This window comes from Natrix helvetica (genome assembly GCF_964273705.1).
Source record: "Natrix helvetica genome assembly, chromosome: Z".
Classification (NCBI taxonomy): domain Eukaryota; kingdom Metazoa; phylum Chordata; class Lepidosauria; order Squamata; family Natricidae; genus Natrix; species Natrix helvetica.
In genome coordinates this window covers 10,222,400-10,247,977 of record NC_138554.1, presented here as the reverse complement: position 1 = coordinate 10,247,977, position 25,578 = coordinate 10,222,400, and the positions used below count along the sequence as shown (strand labels likewise).

Genomic DNA, 25,578 nt, shown 5'->3' with positions numbered 1-25,578 from the left:
TTTTCCATTGTATTATACATATTCCTCTTTGTTTCATACTTTCTCATTTTCACAATTTATACACCTATGTACAATATTTCCATCTCTATTGCTTTCTAAGTACATGTCATCTCTTTTCATTGTGTTTACTATGTGTTCCTTATGCACTGATCTTTCAAACCAGTTATGCCACCTATTTATCTTGTACTACTGTTTCCTCGCTATCTCTTAGTTCCATCCTTAGTTTGTTCATTTCCACACATTCTAGCATCTTTTTTATGATTTCTGCATTTGAGGGAATGTTTTTTTGTTTCCAAATTTGGGCAAATGAGATTCTGGCAGCTGTAATTATATGAAGCACTATATATTAGGATATGCTTACTAATGTGTTTTTTAAATTATTCCTAGAAGAAACAGTTCAGGCTTCATGTCAATTTTTTTCTTCTATTATTTCTTCTAACCATTTTTGAATTTTTGTCCAGAATTCTTTGGCTTTCGGACACATCCACCACATATGATAAAAAGTCCACTGTTGGTGGTTACATTTCCAACGCTTTGGAGATCTATTTGGGAACATTTTGGTCAATCTCGCCGGGGATAAATGCCACCTATAAAATATTTTGTAGAAGTTTTCCTTTTAGGATGCTGACATTGTCAATTTATAATCCCCCCCCCATAATTTTTCCCAATGCTCCAATTCAATATTGTACCCGAAGTTTTTAGCCCAAATTTTCATTGTTTCCTTCACGGTTTCCTCCTCCATTTTGAATTTTAAAAGACAATTGTAGGTTTTTGTAATCATTTTTTCCTTCTGTTCCTGTTACTATTTTGTACAATTCTTGTTGTTCATTTCGAAATCCGTGCTGTTCTAAATCCTTTTTGTATCTTGTTGGTATCTGTAGATGATACCACTCTAATGGCAGCAAGTGAAGAGGAGCTAAAGAGTCTCTTGATGCGGGTGAAGAAGGAGAGAGCAAACGTTGGCTTGAAACTCAACATTAAGGAAACGAAGATCATGGCATTTAGGCCTCTCAATTACTGGCCAATAGATGGAGGTAAAAGAAATGGAGGTAGTGACAGATTATATTTTCCTGGGCTCCAAGATCACAGTAGATGGGTACTGCAGCCAAGAAATTAAAAGACGCTTGCTCCTGGGGAGGAAAGCTATGGCAAATCTAGACTGCATACTAAAAAGCAGAGACATCACCCTACCAACAAATGTGCGTATAGTCAAGGCTATGGTTTTCCCAGTTGCAACGTATGGCTGTGAAAGTTGGACCATAAGGAAGGCTGAGTGCCAAAGAATGGAGGCCTTTGAACTATGGTGGTGGTGAAGACTCCTGCGAGTCCCTTGGACTGCAAGGCAATAAAACCGGTCAGTCCTAGAGGAGATCAACCCTGACTGCTCTTTAGAAGGCCAGATTATGAAAGATTATGGGAAAACTGCAAAGACAAAGGCACAGCCAGGCACCACAGTGTGTGTTTGTGTGTGACTCTGCTGCCAGGCACCACAACAATGGGGTTTTTTGTTTGTCTGTCTGAGGTGGTCAGGCCTACAACGGGCCCGTACAAGCGGACGACAGCTGCCGCCATAAACAAGAATCGGAGGGATTTTTTTTTTTTCACCCCAGTCTCCATCATGTCTTTTTGATCTCATCTGTGGGAAGAAATGATCAGCTGCATTCTTTTTAACTAAACTAAATCAGCTAGCTATACCTGACCACCCTTGTAAATGGATCAGCAGCTTCCTGACAGACAGGAAGCAGCTAGTGAAGCTAGTGCAAAATCACATCAGATACCTGTACAATTAGCACAGGAGCCCCCCAGGGCTGTGTGCTCTCTTCACTTCTCTTCCCTGTATGCACCAATGACTGCATCTCAAAAGTTCCCTCTGTTAAAACACTGAAGTTTGCAGATGATACAACAGTAACTGGTCTCATTCGAGACAATGGTGAATCTGCGTACAGACGGGAGCTTGAACAACTTAGCAGCCAGAACAACTTGGAACTGAACACACTCAAAACCATAGAAATGATGATGGGCTTTAGCAGAAACCTTCCTGTACTACCATCTCTTACAATACTAGTCAACGAAGCATCAACACTGGAGACTTTCAAGTTTCTAGGTTCTATCATATCTCAAGACTTAAAGTGGACACTTACCACCTAAAGCGTCATCAAAAAAGCACAAGAAAGCATGTTCTTTCTGCGCCAACTCAGGAAGCTCAGACTGCCCAAAGAGCTGCTGATTCTGTTCTACAGAGGAGTTATTGAGTCTGTCATCTGCACCTCCATAACTGTCTGGTTTGGCTCTGCAACCCAACAAGACAAGACACAGACTTGAATGGATAATTAGAACGGCGGAAAAAACAATGACTTCCTACCTGCCTTCCATTGAGGACCTGTATACTGCACGAGTCAAAAAGAGGGCTGTGAAAATATCTACAGACCCCTCGCATCCTGGACATCAATTGTTTCAACCTCTGCCCTCAAAATGACGCTATAGGGTACTGAACACCGGACCAGTGGTTCCCAACGTGGCGACCACACCCCACAGGGGGCGCAATTTGATTTTTAATGGGGGCAATTTGAACCTTGTTTAAATCAAGTTCATGTCCTTTTAGGATCCCTCAGTGTGTGTAGAGTACACTTTTTGAGTAAAGTAAGAATTATATGTCACATGGGGGGGGGGGGGGAGTATCAGGATTTTAGGTGGGGCTTGGCCAAAAAAAGATTAGGAAACACTGAACTAGACCCAAGGAGAGTTTTCCCTGAATGCCATCACTCTGCTTAACAAGTAATTCCCGCAACACTGTCAAATAATTTACTAAGACTATTACTATTATTCTTTTCTTCCCTTCCTAGTATCTATCACCCTACCTATGACTATAACTATGTTGCTTGTATCTTTCAATTTATACTGTTTGCATTTATATGATTTGATAGCTTATTAGTGACCTTAACTATCGCTAAGTGTTGTATCTTTTCATTCTTGATGAATGTATTTTTATTCTCCTCATGTACACCGAGAGCTTATGCACCAAAGACAAATTCCTTGTGTGTCCAATCACACTTGGCCAATAAAGAATTCTATTCTATTCTATTTTCGACCAAGGTCTCCTTTTAAAAGTGAGTTTTAAAAGCCCTCAGGCAGAGAACTTGGACTGGGTTGAGGAGAACAGAGTGATCTTTTAAGTGAAGAGATCACCGAGATGGCCAAAGACAAGGCGTGACGTTTTCCCGTCCTGCTTGAAAAACCCGTGTTTGCTAAAAAAAATAAAAATAAATACCTACTCAAAATGTCCTTTGCCCTCTAAAGCACCCCTTTCATTCATGGGTGTTTTTTTTTTTTTTAATGGAAATGGGAACCTGTTTAAACAATCTTGTTTAACACCGTCACTTCAAGATCTGGAAACGCGAAGGGAAGCCAAAATAAACCTTTGATTGTACATTGCTTCTCGGATCGAAAGAAGCCCGTGGGACTTCCTATCGAAAAATTGGCAGTCGGCTGCCTCTGGGACTACACAATGTTGCCCTTGGGAGTCCAAAAGCAACAACAGCGGCCCTTCTCATCAAAAGGGCATTTTCTTTTAAAATAAGAGACAAAACCCCTTTTTATTAAGTTACTAACAATTCCTCTCATTCACATCCAGCAAAGCCTTTCAATTTACAACCACAGACCTTATCTGGCTTGGAGAGCTGCCAGGCCGATATCTTCAAAAACGCAAGGCTCTCCTTGGTAAGGAGTCTTGGAGAGTCACGAACCAATTAAACGAACTAATTGCCTCCTGCAAACTCCACTCCCCTTTCGCTCCTCTTTATTCCCTGTGGGAAGTGCCATTCACCGGCCACCTGTGGCTTTACTCTCGAGTCGACCCCTGTTCCTTAGCTGTTCCCTTCTCCTGGCAGCTCTGCACATGTGCAAATCGGGAACAGGCTCCAGCTGTTCTTCTGCCCCACTGAACTCTGACTCCGAAGGCAGCTGATAACTGTCAGACGGCCCTGGCCTCATCTCTGCCTCCGACGCAGAGCCCTCATCAGAGCCTTTCCCAGACTCCAGGACTGGCCCATGTTCCTCCCCAAGCTCCTCATTGTCTTAACCTGCCACCAGCTCTCCTGGCCACTGGCAGACCACAACACTTAATGCATGGACTTTATGTACAAGTTTGTGGTTTCCATGGCTTCTTCTCAGGTTGTTTTTCAAATTCGCGATCCAGGCCTACCTGAAGACTGAAGTTAAATCTTGCACAGCAATCTAAGCAGCCTACAATTGGGTTAGTGAATATAATTCTGCTGAGCAAATTCACCGTAAATATGCGATGGAAATGTAATACACAGAGCCAAAACGAATTTAGGAGCAATTAAGCAATTAACAACCTGCAGGTGTTCTGGACAGTTGCCACAATAATGTATTAGGTTTTTATTACTTTAACTCAAGAGGGAAACATAGCTATTCCTTCCATTTTCCTCACAACTATTCTGTGAGGTGCGTTGGGCTGAGCGTGTGTGATTGGCCCAAAGTTGCCCAGCCAGCTTTCATACCTAAGGTGGGACTAGAACTCACAATCTCCTGGTTTCTAGCCTGGTATCTTAATTACTAGATCAGGGATGTCAAACTCAATTTCATTGAGGGCTGCATCAGGTTGACCTCAGGAGACTCGGTGGGCGTGCTTAGGTGGGCGTGGCCAATTGGGTGGGCATGGCGAGCTTGATGCCACTCATTCACCATGGGCGACTGGGGTGTGTGGCCAGCTTGACACCACTCCCCAAACTGCTGGCATGTTTCCTCTTCGAACTGGGTACTGTATTTTCCCCGAAAATATGACATATCCTGAAAATAAGACCATGCCAGATTTTTGGGGTGAGCAAAAATATAAGCCCTCCCCCCAAAATAACCCCATTGGACAACCCTCCCTCTGGTCTGGCAGAGCGCCACTCACCGACCCAGCGGTATCCCGAAGGCGCCAAGTCCCGGGAGCCAGGGGGGAACAGGCACTCGCGCACTTGACGCCTTCAGGATACTATTGGGTCGGTGAATGGCGCTCTGCCTGGCTGAAGGGGGGGTTGTTCAAGTGGCTGTTCCGCCCCACACTCACGCACCTCCTAGCCTCCGCACGATCTGGGCCAGGTCTCACTGCAGGGCCAGGGCCACCACTACCGCCATCCCAGCACTGAGGATGCTGCCGAGTCTTCCGGGAGCTGGGACAGAAAGTCTTCCGGCAGCTGGGCCACAACCATAGAGCAGGAAGTGCATTCCCAGAGCAGCCAGTGCTGGAAGACTCTCTGCCTCGGCTCCCGGAAGACTCGACAGCAGACTTCGGGGGTTTGGAAGCCACAGAAAAAGCCATCCTCAGTAGTAGGATGGCAGCGGCCCAGGTCATGGTGAAGCTGGGAGACACACGAGTGGAGGGAGGCGTGGAATAGGCACTCGCACAACCCCCACTCCAGCCAGGCAAAGCACCACTCACCAACCCAGTGATATCCTGAAGGCACCAAGACGCGCAAGCGCCTATTCTCCCTGGCTCCCGTGGCTCGGTGCCTTCGGGATACTGCTGGTCGGTGAGTAGGGGTCTGCCCGGCTGGAGATGGGGGATGCTGGGTGGCTGCATTCTTGTGAGTGGGCTCCTGAAGAGCCTGGCACGGGGACGAGAGGACGCAGGCACAGCCTCAGGGGCGAATGGCTGTGTTGCGCCGTTGCGGCACCGCAACACAACAGCCATGAGGTGACCACGCTTGCTGCCTCCTTCACCCCCAAAACAATAAGCTTCCTCCCAATAATAAGGCCAAGGCCATGTTTTAGGGGTCATAAGAAAGTAAGACCCTGTCTTATTTTCGGGGAAACACGGTAGACAGGGCTGAAGCCATGCTGGCCCAATATTTCCTCTTCACACTGGGTAGACCGGGCAGAAGAGACACAAGTAGACCAAGCCACGGTGATGCGGGCCAGCCCCTTACATTATCCAGGACAGCCTCACAGGCCGGATCCGACGACATCGCAGGCCAAATTCGACCCGCGGGCTTGTCTGACACCCCTGAACTAAGCAAAATTGGCTCTCAATCTGCCAAATAGCTGGAGCTGTACAACCTCAACTGAAAAGCCAGTAGTAAAGGTTTTGGCCTGGCACTGGCAACTCGGATTCAAACTCAGGAAAAATCTGTCATGAGAACTTAACAGGTAACTTATCTGTTACATTCTCCGACCTCACACTATATCACAGGGTTGTTGTTGGGAAAACTTAAGAGCATGGGTCCTCAAACTATGGCCCATGGGCTGCAGGCGGCCCCCCAAAACCATTAATCTGGACCACACAGGACCTCAAGGCTGCCCCGCCTACATCGCCCCGCCCACCCCACCCTTCAGCCAAGTGCTGGACTTACCTTTGCGAGCCCCACAGGCTGGAACTGAAAGGTAAGGCCAACAATTTTGGCCTGCAAAGACATTCTGGAGGGGAGGAGATGAAAAATGGGGTGCACAGACGCCCCAGGAGCCCAAAAAACAAGCCATTTTTCACCTCCGCTATTTCCAGAATATATATATATATATAGAGAGAGAGAGAGAGAGAGAGAAAGAGAGAGAAAGAGAGAGACTTGTTGATTGTGAGCTCCTTGGGGCTGAGATGAATTGCTGCAAAACTGAGTTTCCTGAAGTGGACCATAGACTCCTAAACAACTGCGAAGCCATTTGTTAGGGCACACGAGGCATTGCCCTGTCAACTCCAACGCTCATGCTGACTTTGGCCTTCTTTTGAGGCCGTTTTTCGCCCTCCAGAGCCTTCAGGAGCCTTCAGAAGTGACTTATGGTTTGTCCGTAGGACTGTTTTTCTCCCTCCGCAGGCTTCAGAAGTGACTTCCGGTTTGCTCGTAGGGCCTTTTTTTTCATCTCTGGAGGCTTCAGGGAAGCTCCTGAAGCCTCCGGAGGGCCTCAAGGGGGTGGGGGAGGCTGTTTTCGCCCTTCCCAGACTCCTAGAAAGTCTCTGGAGCCTGGGGGGGGGGGAGGCGAAAAAAGCTCACCAAAAGCAGGGGGAGCGCGTGTATGAGCGCTGTGGGTCACGCGCATAGCATTATGGGTGTGGCACGCCCATACACGACCCCCCCTGCGCTCCCCGCACTTTTGGCATGCAAGCCAAAAAAGGTTAGCCATCACTAATCTAATAAAAAGAAAAGTCAACCAAAAGAGCAACATGCAAACAAAAGCAACTAAAACACCCCCAGGAGTAAAACAAATTAAAAGTTTAATTTGTGTGTATTGTTTAATGGGCTGCTAAATTGGCCACGCCCACCCAGTCACAGGACCACCTAGCCACGCCCTCCCAGTCACACCCACTTAGTCACGCCCGCCTGTCTTGTCCGCCCCCCCAACAGCCTGAGGGATTGTGAATTGGCTCCCTGTTTAAAAAGTTTAAGGACCCCTGATTTAGAGGAAAAGAAAGTACGCAGGTCATCTTGACTCCATGGAGTAAGATGGGATATAAACCTTACGAGTAAATGAAATACAAAATGTTTGGAAGGCACCAAGAATCATATTCTTGAGTTCCCAGTCACAATGATTGCATCTGTCACATTTTTTACTTAGACTGTAGTGAGATGATTAAGCTGCCAGAAACTCTTCTGAAAAATAGCCTAACGCTAAACATTTCTGTTGTATATACCTGTGATGGCAAACCTATGGCATGCATGGCAGAGGTGGCACGCAGAGCCTCTCTGATGGCACAAGAGCCTTCACCCCAGTTCAGCTCCGCCACGCATGCCTTCAACCGGCCAGCTAGTCTTTGAGTCTCTGCCGCGCATGCACAGGGGGTGGGGATCAAGCGCACATGCAGTGGGGGGGTCACATTCATGAGATGCATGTGGGGATCGCGGGCACATTCGCGTGGCTGGGTGGGGCACATGCATGGGAGTCATGCATGGATGGGCAAGGCGCATGCACAGAGGGGTGCACGAATTGCATTTCGGGGGTTCGGACGTGCGCACTTTGGGCACTCCGACCGAAAAAGGTTAGCCATCACTGGTATATACTGAGCTATAGTTAGGCTGAGACTGCTAATACAGCAGAGTTCATCATCAAAATAATTGGCGGCCCCCTTTTAGAACTGTCTCGCTTCCTACTTTGTTTTCTTTTTTTTAACAAGTTTTTAACATTCAGGCTTTTAACATTTAGCATTCAGGATCAGGGGTTTTGGAATCTCAGTATCTTTCTGTTCTGCTTAAACATTTTAAATTAAAAAAATCCAAGCTCTCACCTGATCAAATTCAACAGGTAAAGCTCTTTGCTCTATGCACCATCGGCCTACTCTGTAGCTGTAGCTGCCCGTGAGCAAGTATAAAGCTAGTATTAGGCTATAAACATGGCTGAATCTAGATATATAAAAGCGAAAACCACTCACGCCGCGATCATGAAAACTCCAGAACCCGTAAAGCCTACAAACTTGAAATCTTGGCTTCTAGGTGCTCGCTAAAAAAGGATTTTTCGCAATGACCATCAGATCATTAGCATTTTTTATATTATTATTATTAACACACTCTGATGCTTAAATGTTCTACTCCCCCTCCCAAACTGAAAATAACTCTGGAGAGAAGGGGATAGGATAGGGGAGGCTTCTGTGAGGGAAGGCTGAGGGAGAGAAGAGGGTAGGATAGGGGAGGCTTCTGTGAGGGAAGGCTGAGGGAGAGAAGGGGATAGGATAGGGGAGGCTTCTGTGAGGGAAGGCTGAGGGAGAGAAGAGGGTAGGATAGGGGAGGCTTCTGTGGGGGAAGGCTGAGGGAGAGAAGAGGGTAGTATAGGGGAAGCTTCTGTGAGGGAAGGCTGAGGGAGAGAAGGGGATAGGATAGGGGAGGCTTCTGTGAGGGAAGGCTGAGGGAGAGAAGAGGGTAGGATAGGGGAAGCTTCTGTGAGGGAAGGCTGAAGGAGAGAAGGGGATGGGATAGGGGAGGCTTTTGTGGGGCAAACCTGAGGGAGAGAAGGGGATAGGCTAGGGGAGGCTTCTCTGGGGGAAGGCTGATGGAGAGAAGGGGATAGAATAGGATAGGACTTCTGTGGGGCAAGCTTGAGGGAGAGAATGGGAGAGGAGAGGCCGATAATAACTACTCATTAATTTTCAAGCTGTAGGTGTCGATTTATCAAGCCCGATCACATAGTTTCGTAGCAGAGCACGGATATTCAGCTAGTACAGGATAATTTAAACTAAGCTTTGAAAAACAAAACAGTTGAAAAATGCTACCTAGGAATATAAATCTCCCACTTTATCTTGTAATCGAAGTTAATTTCTTTCTATCCATTAAATAACAAAGGGGGGGGAGGACCCCAAGCCAAGTGATCCTATACTTTTCCTTTCGTTACTTAGATGTAAATACAATACAATAGCAGAGTTGGAAGGGACCTTGGGGGTCTTCTAGTCCAACCCCCTGCCTAGGCAAGAAACCCTATACCAGTGTTTCTCAAACTTGGCGACTTTAAGTCCTGTGGACTTCAACTCCCAGAATTCCCCAGCCAGCTATGCTGGTTGGGGGATTCTGGGAGTTGAAGTCCACAGGACTTAAAGTCGCCAAGTTTGAGAAACACTGCCCTATACCGTTTCAGACAAATGGCTGTCCAACATCTTCTTAAAGACTTCCAGTGTTGGGGCATTCACAACCTCTGGAGGCAACTTCTGTTCCACTGATTAATTGTTCTAACTGTCAGGAAGTTTCTCCTCAGTTCTAAGTTGCTTCTCTCCTTGATTAGTTTCCACCCATTGCTTCTTGTGCCTTGCTTCCTCAGGTGCCTTGGAGAATAGTTTGACTCCCTCTTCTTTGTGGCAACCCCTGAGATATTGGAACAATGCTATCATGTCTCCCCTAGTCCTTCTTTTCATTAAACTAGATGTTTAATGTGATTTTTTTTTAAAAACCGAACCTCGCAGGAGGAAATTCAGGTGACTTTCGAATGTCTTCTGCGCACTATTAAATGACACTGCTTTTGACCCCTAATAGAGACACACGTATTTATTATTTTCATTTGGTTGCTAATGAACTCATAAGAGACCTACAGCTCTTCAATTTATTTTGCATGGTTCAATTTGTGTTTGCAGTGTGGGCCGATGAACACGTAAACACAGCCTGGCTTGCATGACCGGTGGGCCGAGAGGCATGGACACACGCACACAGGCTCAACATGTGCAAGTTGAGCTGTGCATGTGTGCAGGCAGGCCCACCGCTTGCGTAGCCCGGTTCCCCTCTTCCCCCGCTAGTCCAGCCAGGCCACCAAGCGACAAAGATTGGGCGCCACTGCAATAAGGCACATATTCTAAGTCAGTGTTGGTGAACCTTTTCTGCACCAAGTGCCCAAATGGGAGCATGTGTCTATGAGGGTCTGGGGGGAAACCAGAAGGGCAATGCAGGTGCCAGAACCCGGTAGAGCAATGGGCGATGGCTGGCGTGCCCAGAGAGATGGCTCTGCATGCCACTTCTGGCACATGGGTCATTGATTCGCCATCACAGTTGACTTGTTGCCCCAGTCCTGTCAATGAGGAAAAATCCAACATAGCAGTTTGGCCCTAACTCCTTTGCAACAGGTAGGAAAGAGACGGCAATCATGCAGAAGCTTCACTCATATAGTTAAGCAGTTAGCAAGCAACTTCTTGAGAAAAAAGCAAGTATAAAAAGAAAATACGCGTGTAAATGTCTAGCAGGGATGGTTGAAGGAACCAAACACAGCTGGGATATACTTTTGGCACATTGTTCTCTCTTTTCAATTGCACCATACTGAAATACAAGAGACAAGAGAATTTGGACATAGTTTTTGCACCATACCTGGCGCATATACATTATGGTGTAATCTCAACCATTAGAGGGATGTGTTTAGTTCTAATGATGTGGGGATATAAAGTTGTTAGAAAGTAGACTTGCTACTGACGCTTATCTAGCCAAGCCTCAGCATGACAATTTTGATGCAAAAGGAAGATTACCTTGTCCATCTCCACTTGCTTAAAATGCATTTTTCTTTTTCTACCCTGTTTCCCTGAAAATAAGACCTCCTGGAAACCATTGCAGCACAGCAGCAGCCATGAGGTGACCACGCTCGCTGCCTCCTGCACCTCAAAAATAATATCTTCCCGAAAATAAGGCCAGGTGCTTATTTTGGGGGTCAAAAGAAAATAAGACCATGTCTTATTTTCGGGGAAACACGGTAGTTCCCGACCTGGGGGGGGGGGAGCAGGTTTGATCAGGGAAATGTAAGACACTGACCTTTGCTGAAGAGGTTGCTAGTTCAGGTAGTCCTTGAGTTATGACCACAATTGAGCCCAACATTTATGTTCCTAAGTGAAATGCTTGTTAAGTGAGTTTTGCCCCATTTTATGACTTTTCTTGCCAGGGTTGTTAAGTGAACCATTGCATTTGGTATGTTAGTAACACAGTTGTTAAGTGAAACTGGCTTCCCCATTGATTTTCCTTCTCAAAAGGTAGCAAAAAGTGACCCATGGAACACTGCAACTGTCATAAATATGAACCCCTTGCCAAGCGTCTGAATTTTGATCACATGACCATAGGGATGCTGGAAAGGTCGTAAGTGTGAAAAATGGTCGTAAGTGTGAAAAAAGGTAATAAGTCACTTTTTTCAGTGCTGTTGTCATTTTGAATGGTCCCTAAATAAACTGTTGTAAGTTGAGGACTACCTGTATCTCGTATGTTTGCCACCTGGAGTTGCTTACAAAGAAAAAGGTGGGATAAAAACCCAATGAATAAATAAACAAAATAAATTAATATGCTTAAGAGTAGGAAAGCCTCTGCATGTCTATCCTGTCCTTCCTACAAGTTGTAAAGGGTTTAGGGCCAGCCTCTCAATTCACATCGGATTTCTTCTCTCTTATCACACCCCTGCAGCAACTTAGAACTTAATATAACTTAATATAATTAGGATATATCCCATGCTTTCTTGCACATCAAACACAAATGGTACACAGTGGGAAATACAGGTAGTCCTCGGCTTACGACCACAATTGAGCTCAAAAATTTCATTGCTAAGCGAGACAGTTGTGAATTTTGGTCCATTTTATGACCTTTCTTCCCACGGTTGTTAATCGCTATTAAATTACTAACACGGTTGTTAAGCGAATCTCGCTTTCCCATTGACTTTGCTTGCCCAAAGGTAACAAAGTGTGCCCACATTGCCTCAGTAACACTGCAACTGTCATTAAATATGAGTCAGTTGCCAAGCACCTGAATTTTGATCATGGTACCATGGGGACGCTGCAGGGGTTGTTAAGTGTGAAAAATGGTGACGCCACTTTTTGCCGTGCTGTCTTAACTTTGAAAGGTCACTAAATGAACTGTTGTAAGACGTGGCCTACTTGTAAATCGAAATGGAAGGAAAATGAGGAGGAGGAGGAAGTAGTAGTAGTAGTAATAGAAGTAGTAATAGAAGTAGTAGTAGTAGTAGTAGTAGTAGTAGTAGTAGTAGTAGTAGTAGTATTTAACAGAAAGGAATAAAGGACATTTGCAAGCCTTATAAGGTTAGGCAAAGACACACCCATAAGAACATCTAGTCGAGTCTAATGATCAACCGAGCAAGGATAGCCCTGCTGGAACTTTTGAAAATAATTCCTATTAAACATTTATATTTTATTGTGCTTTATTAATGTAGAAGAAATGCTAACATATATTTCTAGCCCATTTGCATCACATTCTGGATATCAATTGTTTCAATTCTGCCCTCAAAACGACGCTATAGGGCACTGCACCCCAGAACACCTAGATACTAGGACAGTCCACCCCCCCCCCCAATGCCATCACTCTGCTAAGCAACTAATTCCCACAGCACTGTCAAAGTATTACTAATATTGTATTACTATTATTCTTCTCAGCCTTCCTAGTATCTATCTCTTCCCACTTATGACTATAACCATGTTGCTTGCTTTTCTTACAATTTATATTGTTTTTTATTTGTTTCCTTGTACAATTTGATAGCTTTTTAATAACCTTGACTATCACTGTGGTATCTTTTTATTCTTAATGAATGTATTTTATTCTCATGTACACTGAGAGCACATGCACCAAAGACAAATTCCTTGTGTGTCCAATCACACTTGGCCAATAAAGAATTCTATTCCATATTCTATATTCCCATTCCCCATTCCATTCCATTCTTCTATCCTATCCTATCCCTGTCCCACCCTATTCCATTCCCATTCCATTCATTCTATTCTTCTATCCTATCCTATCCTATTCCTATCCCATTCCATTCCCAATCCCATTCTATTCCCTATCCTATCCCTATCCCTATCCCATCCCCATCCCATTCTATTCTTTTATCCTATCCTATTCCTATCCCATTCCCATTCCATACATTCTATTCTTCTATCCTATCCCATTCCATTCCATCCCCAATCACATTCTATTCTCCTATCCTATCCCTATCCCATTCCCATCTCATCCCATTCTATTCTTTTATCCTATCCTATCCTATTCCTATCCCATTCCCCATTCCATTCCATCTCATCCCATTCTATTCTTTTATCCTATCCCTATCCCTATCCCATCCCATCTCATCCCATTCTATTCTTTTATCCTATCCTATTCCTATCCCATTCCCCATTCCATTCCATCTCATTCCATTCTATTCTTTTATCCTATCCTATCCCTATCCCATCCCATCTCATCCCATTCTATTCTTTTATCCTATCCTATTCCTATCCCATTCCCCATTCCATTCCATCTCATTCCATTCTATTCTTTTATCCTATCCTATCCCTATCCCATCCCATCTCATCCCATTCTATTCTTTTATCCTATGCTATCCCTATCCCATTCCCATTCCCATCCCATCTCATCCCATTCTATTCTTTTATCCTATCCTATCCCTATCCCATCCCATCTCATCCCATTCTATTCTTTTATCCTATGCTATCCCTATCCCATTCCCATCCCATCTCATCCCATTCTATTCTTTTATCCTATCCTATCCTATCCCTATCCCATTCCCCATTCCATTCTATTCTTTTATCCTATCCTATCCTATTCCTATTCCTATCCCATTCTTCTATCCTAATCCTATCCTATTCCTATCCCATCCTATTCCTATCCTATTCCCATTCCATCCATTCTATTATTCTATCCTATCCTATTCCTATACCATTCCCAATTCCATTCCATTCAATGTTATTCTTCTATCCTATCTTATGGTATCCCAATTCCCATTCTAGTTATGATATACGTTAAATAAATAGCCCTGGTGGACCCCAAGCCCAGAATTTCTCCCGGGAGAGAGTGGCTGGAAAGGGACACCTAACATTCCCCCACCACCCCTACTCCCCTCGTTTTCTATCTTAGCAACGAAAGGTAGACCGCTCCTGAAGTCGGAGACTTCCCTCAGCCACGCTGGTTCAGGGCCAGGCGTCACTCACTTTTAGGTCCTCCGACGCAACCACTTCGCTCAAGACCGACTCCATCACGCCCAAACACGGAAGCGGCCGCGAGACGGAAGCGGAAACCCTACCAAGAGTCTCTCTAACCCCTCGTCTCTATGGTAAGCCTTTCGCGCCGCCTATTCGAGCCTCCGGGGTTTTCCAGCCTAAAGCGACGCGGCCGACTTCGGTGGGAAAAGCCGGAAGTCGGTCGAGAGACGGCTTTCTTGCTGCTATGGCAACGCCAACCGCCAACCGCCTAATGACTAAGGCAGCTTCCCTTACGCTAGGACTTCAGCACCCATCAGCCTCTGCGGCTCGGACAGTGACTATTAAGTATAATCTTTATTGTCATTGTACTTAAATACATCGAAATCGGTTATTGCAAACTTCAAGGGAGAAATAAAGTAGTCTCTGCCTCTCGCTGGCTAGATGGAAGGACATATTATGGGATGGGACATATAGAGACTGGATTTCCCGCAAAGGTTTAAGTCACAAATTAGGGAATAAACCATCGTAGGTTGAGATTGTGTAATGTGCTAAACCAAAGGTTCTCAACATTGGCCACCTGAAGAGGTGTGGATCTCAGTCAGCCATGCTGGGAGGGGAATACTGGGAGTTGGAAGTCCACACTTCTTCAAGTCACCAAGGTGGAGAAACACTGTAGTAAGCCATGAATCATGGTTTCCAACGCATGGTGGCTCTGGAATTCTGGGAGTTGAAGTCTACGCTTCTTCAAGTGGCTACGGTTGAGAAACACTGTAGTAAGTCATGAATCATGGTTTACAAGCGTGGCTGTGGAATTTTGGGAGTTGAAGTCCACGCCTCTTCAAGTGGCCACGGTTGAGAAACACTGTAGTAAGCCATGAATCCTGGTTTACAAAGCATGGTGGCTGTGGAATTCTGGGAGTTGAAGTCCACGCTTCTCCAAGTGGCCACGGTTGAGAAACACTGTAGTAAGCCATGAATCCTGGTTTACAAAGCATGGTGGCTGTGGAATTCTGGGTGTTGAAGTCTACGCTTCTCCAAGTGGCCACGGTTGAGAAACACTGTAGTAAGTCATGAATCATGGTTTACAAGCATGGTGGCTGTGGAATTCTGGGTGTTGAAGTCCACGCCTCTTCAAGTGGCCACGGTTGAGAAACACTGTAGTAAGCCATGAATCATGGTTTACAAAGCATGGTGTCTGTGGAATTCTGGGTGTTGAAGTCCACGCCTCTTCAAGTGGCCACGGTTGAGAAACACCAGTAAGCCATGAATCATGGTTTATAAAGCATGATGGCTGTGGAATTCTGGGAGTTGAAGTCCACGCCTCTTCAAGTGGCCACGGTTGAGAAACACTGTAGTAAGACATGAATCATGGTTTACAAAGCATGGTGGCTGTGGAATTCTTGGAGTTGAAGTCTACACTTCTCCAAGTGGCCATGGTTGAGAAACACTGTAGTAAGTCATGAATCATGGTTTACAAAGCATGGTGGCTGTGGAATTCTGGGAGTTGAAGTCCACGCCTCTTCAAGTAGCCAAGGTTGAGAAACACTGTAGTAAGTCATGAATCATGGTTTACAAAGCATGGTGGCTGTGGAATTCTGGGAGTTGAAGTCCACGCCTCTCCAAGTGGCCACGATTGAGAAACACTGTAGTAAGCCATGAATCATGGTTTACAAAGCATGGTGGCTGTGGAATTCTGGGAGTTGAAGTCCACGCCTTTTCAAGTGGCCACGGTTGAGAAACACTGTAGTAAGTCATGAATCATGGTTTACAAAGCATGGTGGCTGTGGAATTCTGGGTGTTGAAGTCCACGTCTTTCCAAGTGGCCACGGTTGAGAAACACTGTAGTAAGTCATGAATCATGGTTTACAAAGCATGGTGGCTGGGGAATTCTGGGAGTTGAAGTCCACGCCTCTTCAAGTGGCCACGGTTGAGAAACACTGTAGTAAGTCATGAATCATGGTTTACAAAGCATGGTGGCTGTGGAATTCTGGGAGTTGAAGTCCACGCCTCTCCAAGTGGCCACGATTGAGAAACACTGTAGTAAGCCATGAATCATGGTTTACAAAGCATGGTGGCTGTGGAATTCTGGGAGTTGAAGTCCACGCCTCTCCAAGTGGCCACGGTTGAGAAACACTGTAGTAAGCCATGAATCATGGTTTACAAAGCATGGTGGCTGTGGAATTCTGGGAGTTGAAGTCCACGCCTCTTCAAGTGGCCACGGTTGAGAAACACTGTAGTAAGTCATGAATCATGGTTTACAAAGCATGGTGGCTGTGGAATTCTGGGTGTTGAAGTCCACGCCTCTCCAAGTGGCCACGGTTGAGAAACACTGTAGTAAGTCATGAATCATGGTTTACAAAGCATGGTGGCTGTGGAATTCTGGGAGTTGAAGTCCACGCCTCTTCAAGTGGCCACGGTTGAGAAACACCAGTAAGTCATGAATCATGGTTTACAAAGCATGGTGGCTGTGGAATTCTGGGAGTTGAAGTCTACACTTCTCCAAGTGGCCATGGTTGAGAAACACTGTAGTAAGTCATGAATCATGGTTTACAAAGCATGGTGGCTGTGGAATTCTGGGAGTTGAAGTCCACGCCTCTTCAAGTGGCCACGGTTGAGAAACACTGTAGTAAGTCATGAATCATGGTTTACAAAGCATGGTGGCTGTGGAATTCTGGGAATTGAAGTCCACGCTCTTCAAATGGCCACGGTTGAGAAACTGCAGTAAGCCATTGTTCTATCTTGCGGAGAACAAAGGTGGACAAATGGAGGCGAGCCAGGACTTAACAGAATGCTAACAATTTATTGCTAACAGGTTGCCAACGCGGCAATTCACAATACACGCGCTTCGCTAACAGGCAACAGCTGAGCTCTGCTCTGACAGCCTTTATATATGCCGCTGTCCGAGCAGTCAGCCAATCAGCGCTTAGCACAGCGCCCCCTAGTGCAGCGGACCAGAGGGAAAACTATATACATAACACTCCTTCACACTTAGAAGGCGCATGCGTAATCTTGCAAATACCTTGGGCGGCGACGGACCCGCCCTGATCTCCGCAGAGTGACGTCTGCTTCAATGGGCACGGGGATAGACGTGCCTGTGAAATACCTGGCACAATTTTCCTGATTCCTGCCCATGAGATGATAGACACGGCTGAGCCAGTATCTATCTCCATCTGACATGGTTTACCCTCTATCCTGACATTGAGGAATATTTTCCCCCTGGGTGCATGGATGATCTGATCTACAGCAGACTCATCCCTGTCATCATTGACTGTGAAACAAGAATCTTGTTTCCTAGACCCAGCATTCCTGCTAAAATTAGAGGGCTTCTTGAAACTTTGGTTAGGCCTGGGAGAATTCCCTTCTAACGCGCTTGCACAAGGCGCCGCTGCCCTACAAACTCTTGCCAAATGGCCCCTTCTCCCACAACGGAGACAGGCAACGTTCTTAAAACGGCAGTCTGCCCTATCATGCTTACCCCCACACCCAGGGCAATTTGCACGGAATGCAGCCTTACCCTGGCGCCCTTTTTGTTGCTCCCCACGCAGACGATGTACTTCATCGTTTCCGACAGCTCCGGCGTCCTCGAGAGTGTCTTCATGGTGAACCTCGGTAGTCTTTTCAACAGGTAGAGGGTTTGAGAATCTCTGGAGTTCGTTTGTGGACTTATTTGACATTTCTACAGCCCTGGCTTCATCAAGGGCTGTTTACAAATCAAGTTCGGGTTTGGCCAGTAGATGGCGTTGTATGCGGAGGTCCCTAACACCTCCCACAATCTGATCTGTTAAAACCTCATCTAGGTCTCTAAATCTACAATGTACAGCTGCGGCTCGTAACGCAGCCACGTAATCATTAATAGATTCGCCCTCTCGCTGAACCCTACGGTAAAAGGCAAATCTTCGTGTGGTGCGGGAGAGTGATGGGGCGTAATGATTCTTTAATTTTGTCATTAACGCGTCCCAGGTTATATCGTGGACAGAGAGTGGGGCAACTAAGGTTCCAGCCAAATTAAACATCTCTGTACTACACAAATTTAAAAAACAAGCCTTTTTTCGCTGCTCAGTTAAGTCTGTGAAACCGTTGGCTTCTAAGTAGCATTCAAAACGTGAAATATATGAGACCCAAGTCTCTGTGGCCGCGTTGAAGGCGGCAAAAGTATTCATGGATGCCATCTCTGAGGTAACTTTTTCTGTAGATTTTCAGCCAACGTAGTCTGCGAGGACAATGACTCACTCGACCTCTCGTCGAGTGATTCCCCTGAGGGAATTCAGCTCTTGGTGACTCAGCTCGTGGTTAGTGACTCACAGCTCTGCCTGGGCTCCTCCAGAGGATCCCACCTTCGTCGCCAAATGTTCTATCTTGCGGAGAACACAGGTGGACAAATGGAGGCGAGCCAGGACTTAACAGAATGCTAACAATTTATTGCTAACAGGTTGCCAACGCGGCAATTCACAATACACGGGCTTCGCTAACAAGCAACAGCTGAGCTCTGCTCTGACAGCCTTTATATATGCCGCTGTCCGAGCAGTCAGCCAATCAGCGCTTAGCACAGCACCCCCTAGTGCAGCGGACCAGAGGGAAAACTATATACATCACAGCCATGAATCATGGTTTACAAAGCATGATGGCTGTGGAATTCTGGGAGTTGAAGTCCACGCCTCTTCAAGTGGCCACGGTTGAGAAACACTGTAGTAAGTCATGAATCATGGTTTACAAAGCATGGTGGCTGTGGAATTCTGGATGTTGAAGTCCACGCCTTTCCAAGTGGCCACGGTTGAGAAACACTGCAGTAAGTCATGAATCATGGTTTACAAAGCATGATGGCTGTGGAATTCTGGGAGTTGAAGTCTACGTTTCTCCAAGTGGCCATGGTTGAGAACCACTCTAGTAAATCATGAATCATGGTTTACAAGCATGGTGGCTGTGGAATTCTGGGTGTTGAAGTCCACGCTTCTCCAAGTGGCCACGGTTGAGAAACACTGCAGTAAGTCATGAATCATGGTTTGCAAAGCATGGTGGCTGTGGAATTCTGGGTGTTGAAGTCCACGCTTCTCCAAGTGGCCATGGTTGAGAAACACTGTAGTAAGTCATGAATCATGGTTTATAAAGCATGCTGGCTGTGGAATTCTGAGAGTTGAAGTCCACGCCTCTTCAAGTGGCCACGGTTGAGAAACACTGTAGTAAGCCATGAATCATGGTTTACAAAGCATGGTGGCTGTGGAATTCTGGGAGTTGAAGTCCACGCCTCTTCAAGTGTCCACGGTTGAGAAACACTGCAGTAAGTCATGAATCATGGTTTACAAAGCATGGTGGCTGTGGAATTCTGGGTGTTGAAGTCCACGCCTCTCCAAGTGGCCACGGTTGAGAAACACTGTAGTAAGCCATGAATCATGGTTTACAAAGCATGGTGGCTGGGGAATTCTGGGAGTTGAAGTCCACGCCTCTTCAAGTGGCCATGGTTGAGAAACACTGTAGTAAGCCATGAATCATGGTTTCCAACGCATGGTGGATGTGGAATTCTGGGAGTTGAAGCCCACGCCTCTTCAAGTGGCCACGGTTGAGAAACACTGTAGTAAGTCATGAATCATGGTTTACAAAGCATGGTGGCTGTGGAATTCTGGGTGTTGAAGTCCACGCCTCTTCAAGTGGCCACGGTTGAGAAACACTGCAGTAAGTCATGAATCATGGTTTACAAAGCATGGTGGCTGTGGAATTCTGGGAGTTGAAGTCCACGCCTCTTCAAGTGGCCACGGTTGAGAAACACTGCAGTAAGTCATGAATCATGGTTTACAAAGCATGGGGGCTGGGGAATTCTGGGAGTTGAAGTCCACGCCTCTTCAAGTGACCACGGTTGAGAAACACTGCAGTAAGCCATGAATCATGGTTTACAAAGCATGATGGCTGTGGAATTCTGGGAGTTGAAGTCCACGCCTCTTCAAGTGGCCACGGTTGAGAAACACTGTAGTAAGACATGAATCATGGTTTACAAAGCATGGTGGCTGTGGAATTCTTGGAGTTGAAGTCTACACTTCTCCAAGTGGCCATGGTTGAGAAACACTGTAGTAAGTCATGAATCATGGTTTACAAATCATGGTGGCTGTGGAATTCTGGGTGTTGAAGTCCACGTCTTTCCAAGTGGCCACGGTTGAGAAACACTGTAGTAAGTCATGAATCATGGTTTACAAAGCATGGTGGCTGGGGAATTCTGAGAGTTGAAGTCCACGCCTCTTCAAGTGGCCACGGTTGAGAAACACTGTAGTAAGCCATGAATCATGGTTTACAAAGCATGGTGGCTGTGGAATTCTGGGAGTTGAAGTCCACGCCTCTTCAAGTGGCCACGGTTGAGAAACACTGCAGTAAGTCATGAATCATGGTTTACAAAGCATGGTGGCTGTGGAATTCTGGGAGTTGAAGTCCACGCTTCTCCAAGTGGCCACGGTTGAGAAACACTGCAGTAAGTCATGAATCATGGTTTACAAAGCATGGTGGCTGTGGAATTCTGGGAGTTGAAGTCCACGCCTCTTCAAGTGGCCACGGTTGAGAAACACTGTAGTAAGCCATGAATCATGATTTACAAAGCATGGTGGCTGTGGAATTCTGGGAGTTGAAGTCCACGCCTCTTCAAGTGGCCACGGTTGAGAAACACTGCAGTAAGTCATGAATCATGGTTTACAAAGCATGGTGGCTGTGGAATTCTGGGAGTTGAAGTCCACGCCTCTTCAAGTGGCCACGGTTGAGAAACACTGTAGTAAGTCATGAATCATGGTTTACAAAGCATGGTGGCTGGGGAATTCTGGGAGTTGGAGTCCACGCCTCTTCAAGTGGCCACGGTTGAGAAACACTGCAGTAAGCCATGAATCATGGTTTACAAAGCATGATGGCTGTGGAATTCTGGGAGTTGAAGTCCACGCCTCTTCAAGTGGCCACGGTTGAGAAACACTGTAGTAAGACATGAATCATGGTTTACAAAGCATGGTGGCTGTGGAATTCTTGGAGTTGAAGTCTACACTTCTCCAAGTGGCCATGGTTGAGAAACACTGTAGTAAGTCATGAATCATGGTTTACAAAGCATGGTGGCTGTGGAATTCTGGGAGTTGAAGTCCACGCCTCTTCAAGTGGCCACGGTTGAGAAACACTGTAGTAAGTCATGAATCATGGTTTACAAAGCATGGTGGCTGTGGAATTCTGGGAGTTGAAGTCCACGCCTCTCCAAGTGGCCACGATTGAGAAACACTGTAGTAAGCCATGAATCATGGTTTACAAAGCATGGTGGCTGTGGAATTCTGGGAGTTGAAGTCCACGCCTCTTCAAGTGGCCACGGTTGAGAAACACTGTAGTAAGTCATGAATCATGGTTTACAAAGCATGGTGGCTGTGGAATTCTGGGTGTTGAAGTCCACGTCTTTCCAAGTGGCCACGGTTGAGAAACACTGTAGTAAGTCATGAATCATGGTTTACAAAGCATGGTGGCTGGGGAATTCTGGGAGTTCAAGTCCACGCCTCTCCAAGTGGCCACGATTGAGAAACACTGTAGTAAGCCATGAATCATGGTTTACAAAGCATGGTGGCTGTGGAATTCTGGGAGTTGAAGTCCACGCCTCTCCAAGTGGCCACAATTGAGAAACACTGTAGTAAGCCATGAATCATGGTTTACAAAGCATGGTGGCTGTGGAATTCTGGGAGTTGAAGTCCACGCCTCTTCAAGTGGCCACGGTTGAGAAACACTGTAGTAAGTCATGAATCATGGTTTACAAAGCATGGTGGCTGTGGAATTCTGTGTGTTGAAGTCCACGCCTCTCCAAGTGGCCACGGTTGAGAAACACTGCAGTAAGCCATGAATCATGGTTTACAAATCATGGTGGCTGTGGAATTCTGGGTTTTGAAGTCCACGCTTCTCCAAGTGGCCACGGTTGAGAAACACTGTAGTAAGCCATGAATCATGGTTTACAAAGCATGGTGGCTGTGGAATTCTGGGAGTTGAAGTCCACGCCTCTTCAAGTGGCCACGGTTGAGAAACACTGCAGTAAGTCATGAATCATGGTTTACTAAGCATGGTGGCTGTGGAATTCTGGGAGTTGAAGTCCACACCTCTTCAAGTGGCCACGGTTGAGAAACACTGTAGTAAGCCATGAATCATGGTTTACAAAGCATGGTGGCTGTGGAATTCTGGGAGTTGAAGTCCACGCCTCTTCAAGTGGCCACGGTTGAGAAACACTGTAGTAAGTCATGAATCATGGTTTACAAGCATGGTGGCTGTGGAATTCTGGGAGTTGAAGTCCACGCCTCTTCAAGTGGCCACGGTTGAGAAACACTGTAGTAAGTCATGAATCATGGTGTACAAGCATGGTGGCTGTGGAATTCTGGGAGTTGAAGTCCACGCCCCTTCAAGTGGCCACGGTTGAGAAACACTGTAGTAATCCATGAATCATGGTTTACAAAGCATGGTGGCTGTGGAATTCTGGGAGTTGAAGTCCACGCCTCTTCAAGTGGCCACGGTTGAGAAACACTGTAGTAAGTCATGAATCATGGTTTACAAAGCATGGTGGCTGTGGAATTCTGGGAGTTGAAGTCCACGCCTCTTCAAGTGGCCACGGTTGAGAAACACTGTAGTAAGTCATGAATCATGGTTTACAAAGCATGGTGGCTGTGGATTTCTGGGTGTTGAAGTCCACGCCTCTTCAAGTGGCCACGGTTGAGAAACACTATAGTAAGCCATGAATCATGGTTTAGAAAGCATGGTGGCTGTGGAATTCTGGGAGCTGAAGTCCACGCCTCTTCAAGTGGCCACGGTTGAGAAACACTGTAGTAAGCCATGAATCATGGTTTACAAAGCATGGTGGCTGTGGAATTCTTGGAGTTGAAGTCTACACTTCTCCAAGTGGCCATGGTTGAGAAACACTGTAGTAAGTCATGAATCATGGTTTACAAAGCATGGTGGCTGTGGAATTCTGGGAGTTGAAGTCCACGCCTCTTCAAGTGGCCACGGTTGAGAAACACTGCAGTAAGTCATGAATCATGGTTTACAAAGCATGGTGGCTGTGGAATTCTGGGAGTTGAAGTCTACACTTCTCCAAGTGGCCATGGTTGAGAAACACTGTAGTAAGTCATGAATCATGGTTTACTAAGCATGGTGGCTGTGGAATTCTGGGAGTTGAAGTCCACACCTCTTCAAGTGGCCACGGTTGAGAAACACTGTAGTAAGCCATGAATCATGGTTTACAAAGCATGGTGGCTGTGGAATTCTGGGAGTTGAAGTCCACGCCTCTTCAAGTGGCCACGGTTGAGAAACACTGTAGTAAGTCATGAATCATGGTTTACAAAGCATGATGGCTGTGGAATTCTGGGTGTTGAAGTCCACGTCTTTCCAAGTGGCCACGGTTGAGAAACACTGTAGTAAGTCATGAATCATGGTTTACAAAGCATGGTGGCTGGGGAATTCTGGGAGTTGAAGTCCACGCCTCTCCAAGTGGCCACGATTGAGAAACACTAGTAAGCCATGAATCATGGTTTACAAAGCATGGTGGCTGTGGAATTCTGGGAGTTGAAGTCCACGCCTCTCCAAGTGGCCACGATTGAGAAACACTAGTAAGCCATGAATCATGGTTTACAAAGCATGGTGGCTGTGGAATTCTGGGAGTTGAAGTCCACGCCTCTCCAAGTGGCCACAATTGAGAAACACTGTAGTAAGCCATGAATCATGGTTTACAAAGCATGGTGGCTGTGGAATTCTGGGAGTTGAAGTCCACGCCTCTTCAAGTGGCCACGGTTGAGAAACACTGTAGTAAGTCATGAATCATGGTTTACAAAGCATGGTGGCTGTGGAATTCTGGGTGTTGAAGTCCACGTCTTTCCAAGTGGCCACGGTTGAGAAACACTGCAGTAAGTCATGAATCATGGTTTACAAAGCATGATGGCTGTGGAATTCTGGGAGTTGAAGTCTACGTTTCTCCAAGTGGCCATGGTTGAGAACCACTCTAGTAAATCATGAATCATGGTTTACAAGCATGGTGGCTGTGGAATTCTGGGTGTTGAAGTCCACGCTTCTCCAAGTGGCCACGGTTGAGAAACACTGCAGTAAGTCATGAATCATGGTTTGCAAAGCATGGTGGCTGTGGAATTCTGGGTGTTGAAGTCCACGCTTCTCCAAGTGGCCATGGTTGAGAAACACTGTAGTAAGTCATGAATCATGGTTTATAAAGCATGGTGGCTGTGGAATTCTGAGAGTTGAAGTCCACGCCTCTTCAAGTGGCCACGGTTGAGAAACACTGTAGTAAGCCATGAATCATGGTTTACAAAGCATGGTGGCTGTGGAATTCTGGGAGTTGAAGTCCACGCCTCTTCAAGTGTCCACGGTTGAGAAACACTGCAGTAAGTCATGAATCATGGTTTACAAAGCATGGTGGCTGTGGAATTCTGGGTGTTGAAGTCCACGCCTCTCCAAGTGGCCACGGTTGAGAAACACTGTAGTAAGCCATGAATCATGGTTTACAAAGCATGGTGGCTGGGGAATTCTGGGAGTTGAAGTCCACGCCTCTCCAAGTGGCCACGATTGAGAAACACTAGTAAGCCATGAATCATGGTTTACAAAGCATGGTGGCTGTGGAATTCTGGGAGTTGAAGTCCACGCCTCTCCAAGTGGCCACAATTGAGAAACACTGTAGTAAGCCATGAATCATGGTTTACAAAGCATGGTGGCTGTGGAATTCTGGGAGTTGAAGTCCACGCCTCTTCAAGTGGCCACGGTTGAGAAACACTGTAGTAAGTCATGAATCATGGTTTACAAAGCATGGTGGCTGTGGAATTCTGGGTGTTGAAGTCCACGTCTTTCCAAGTGGCCACGGTTGAGAAACACTGCAGTAAGTCATGAATCATGGTTTACAAAGCATGATGGCTGTGGAATTCTGGGAGTTGAAGTCTACGTTTCTCCAAGTGGCCATGGTTGAGAACCACTCTAGTAAATCATGAATCATGGTTTACAAGCATGGTGGCTGTGGAATTCTGGGTGTTGAAGTCCACGCTTCTCCAAGTGGCCACGGTTGAGAAACACTGCAGTAAGTCATGAATCATGGTTTGCAAAGCATGGTGGCTGTGGAATTCTGGGTGTTGAAGTCCACGCTTCTCCAAGTGGCCATGGTTGAGAAACACTGTAGTAAGTCATGAATCATGGTTTATAAAGCATGGTGGCTGTGGAATTCTGAGAGTTGAAGTCCACGCCTCTTCAAGTGGCCACGGTTG

General features: G+C 46.2%; 1 protein-coding gene across 1 annotated transcript in view; it reads right to left on the bottom strand.

The window, feature by feature from the left end:
* The window catches only part of FIS1 (fission, mitochondrial 1), a 31,753-nt gene extending 17,244 nt beyond the window's left edge, over nucleotides 1-14,509 (bottom strand). Inside the window, exon 1 of the mRNA XM_081933482.1 lies at nucleotides 14,357-14,509. Within this exon, the coding sequence (XP_081789608.1) occupies nucleotides 14,357-14,401 (45 nt within the window). The 5' untranslated portion in view covers nucleotides 14,402-14,509. The remainder of the gene's footprint in view (nucleotides 1-14,356) is intronic.
* Nucleotides 14,510-25,578: the final 11,069 nt, after the last annotated feature.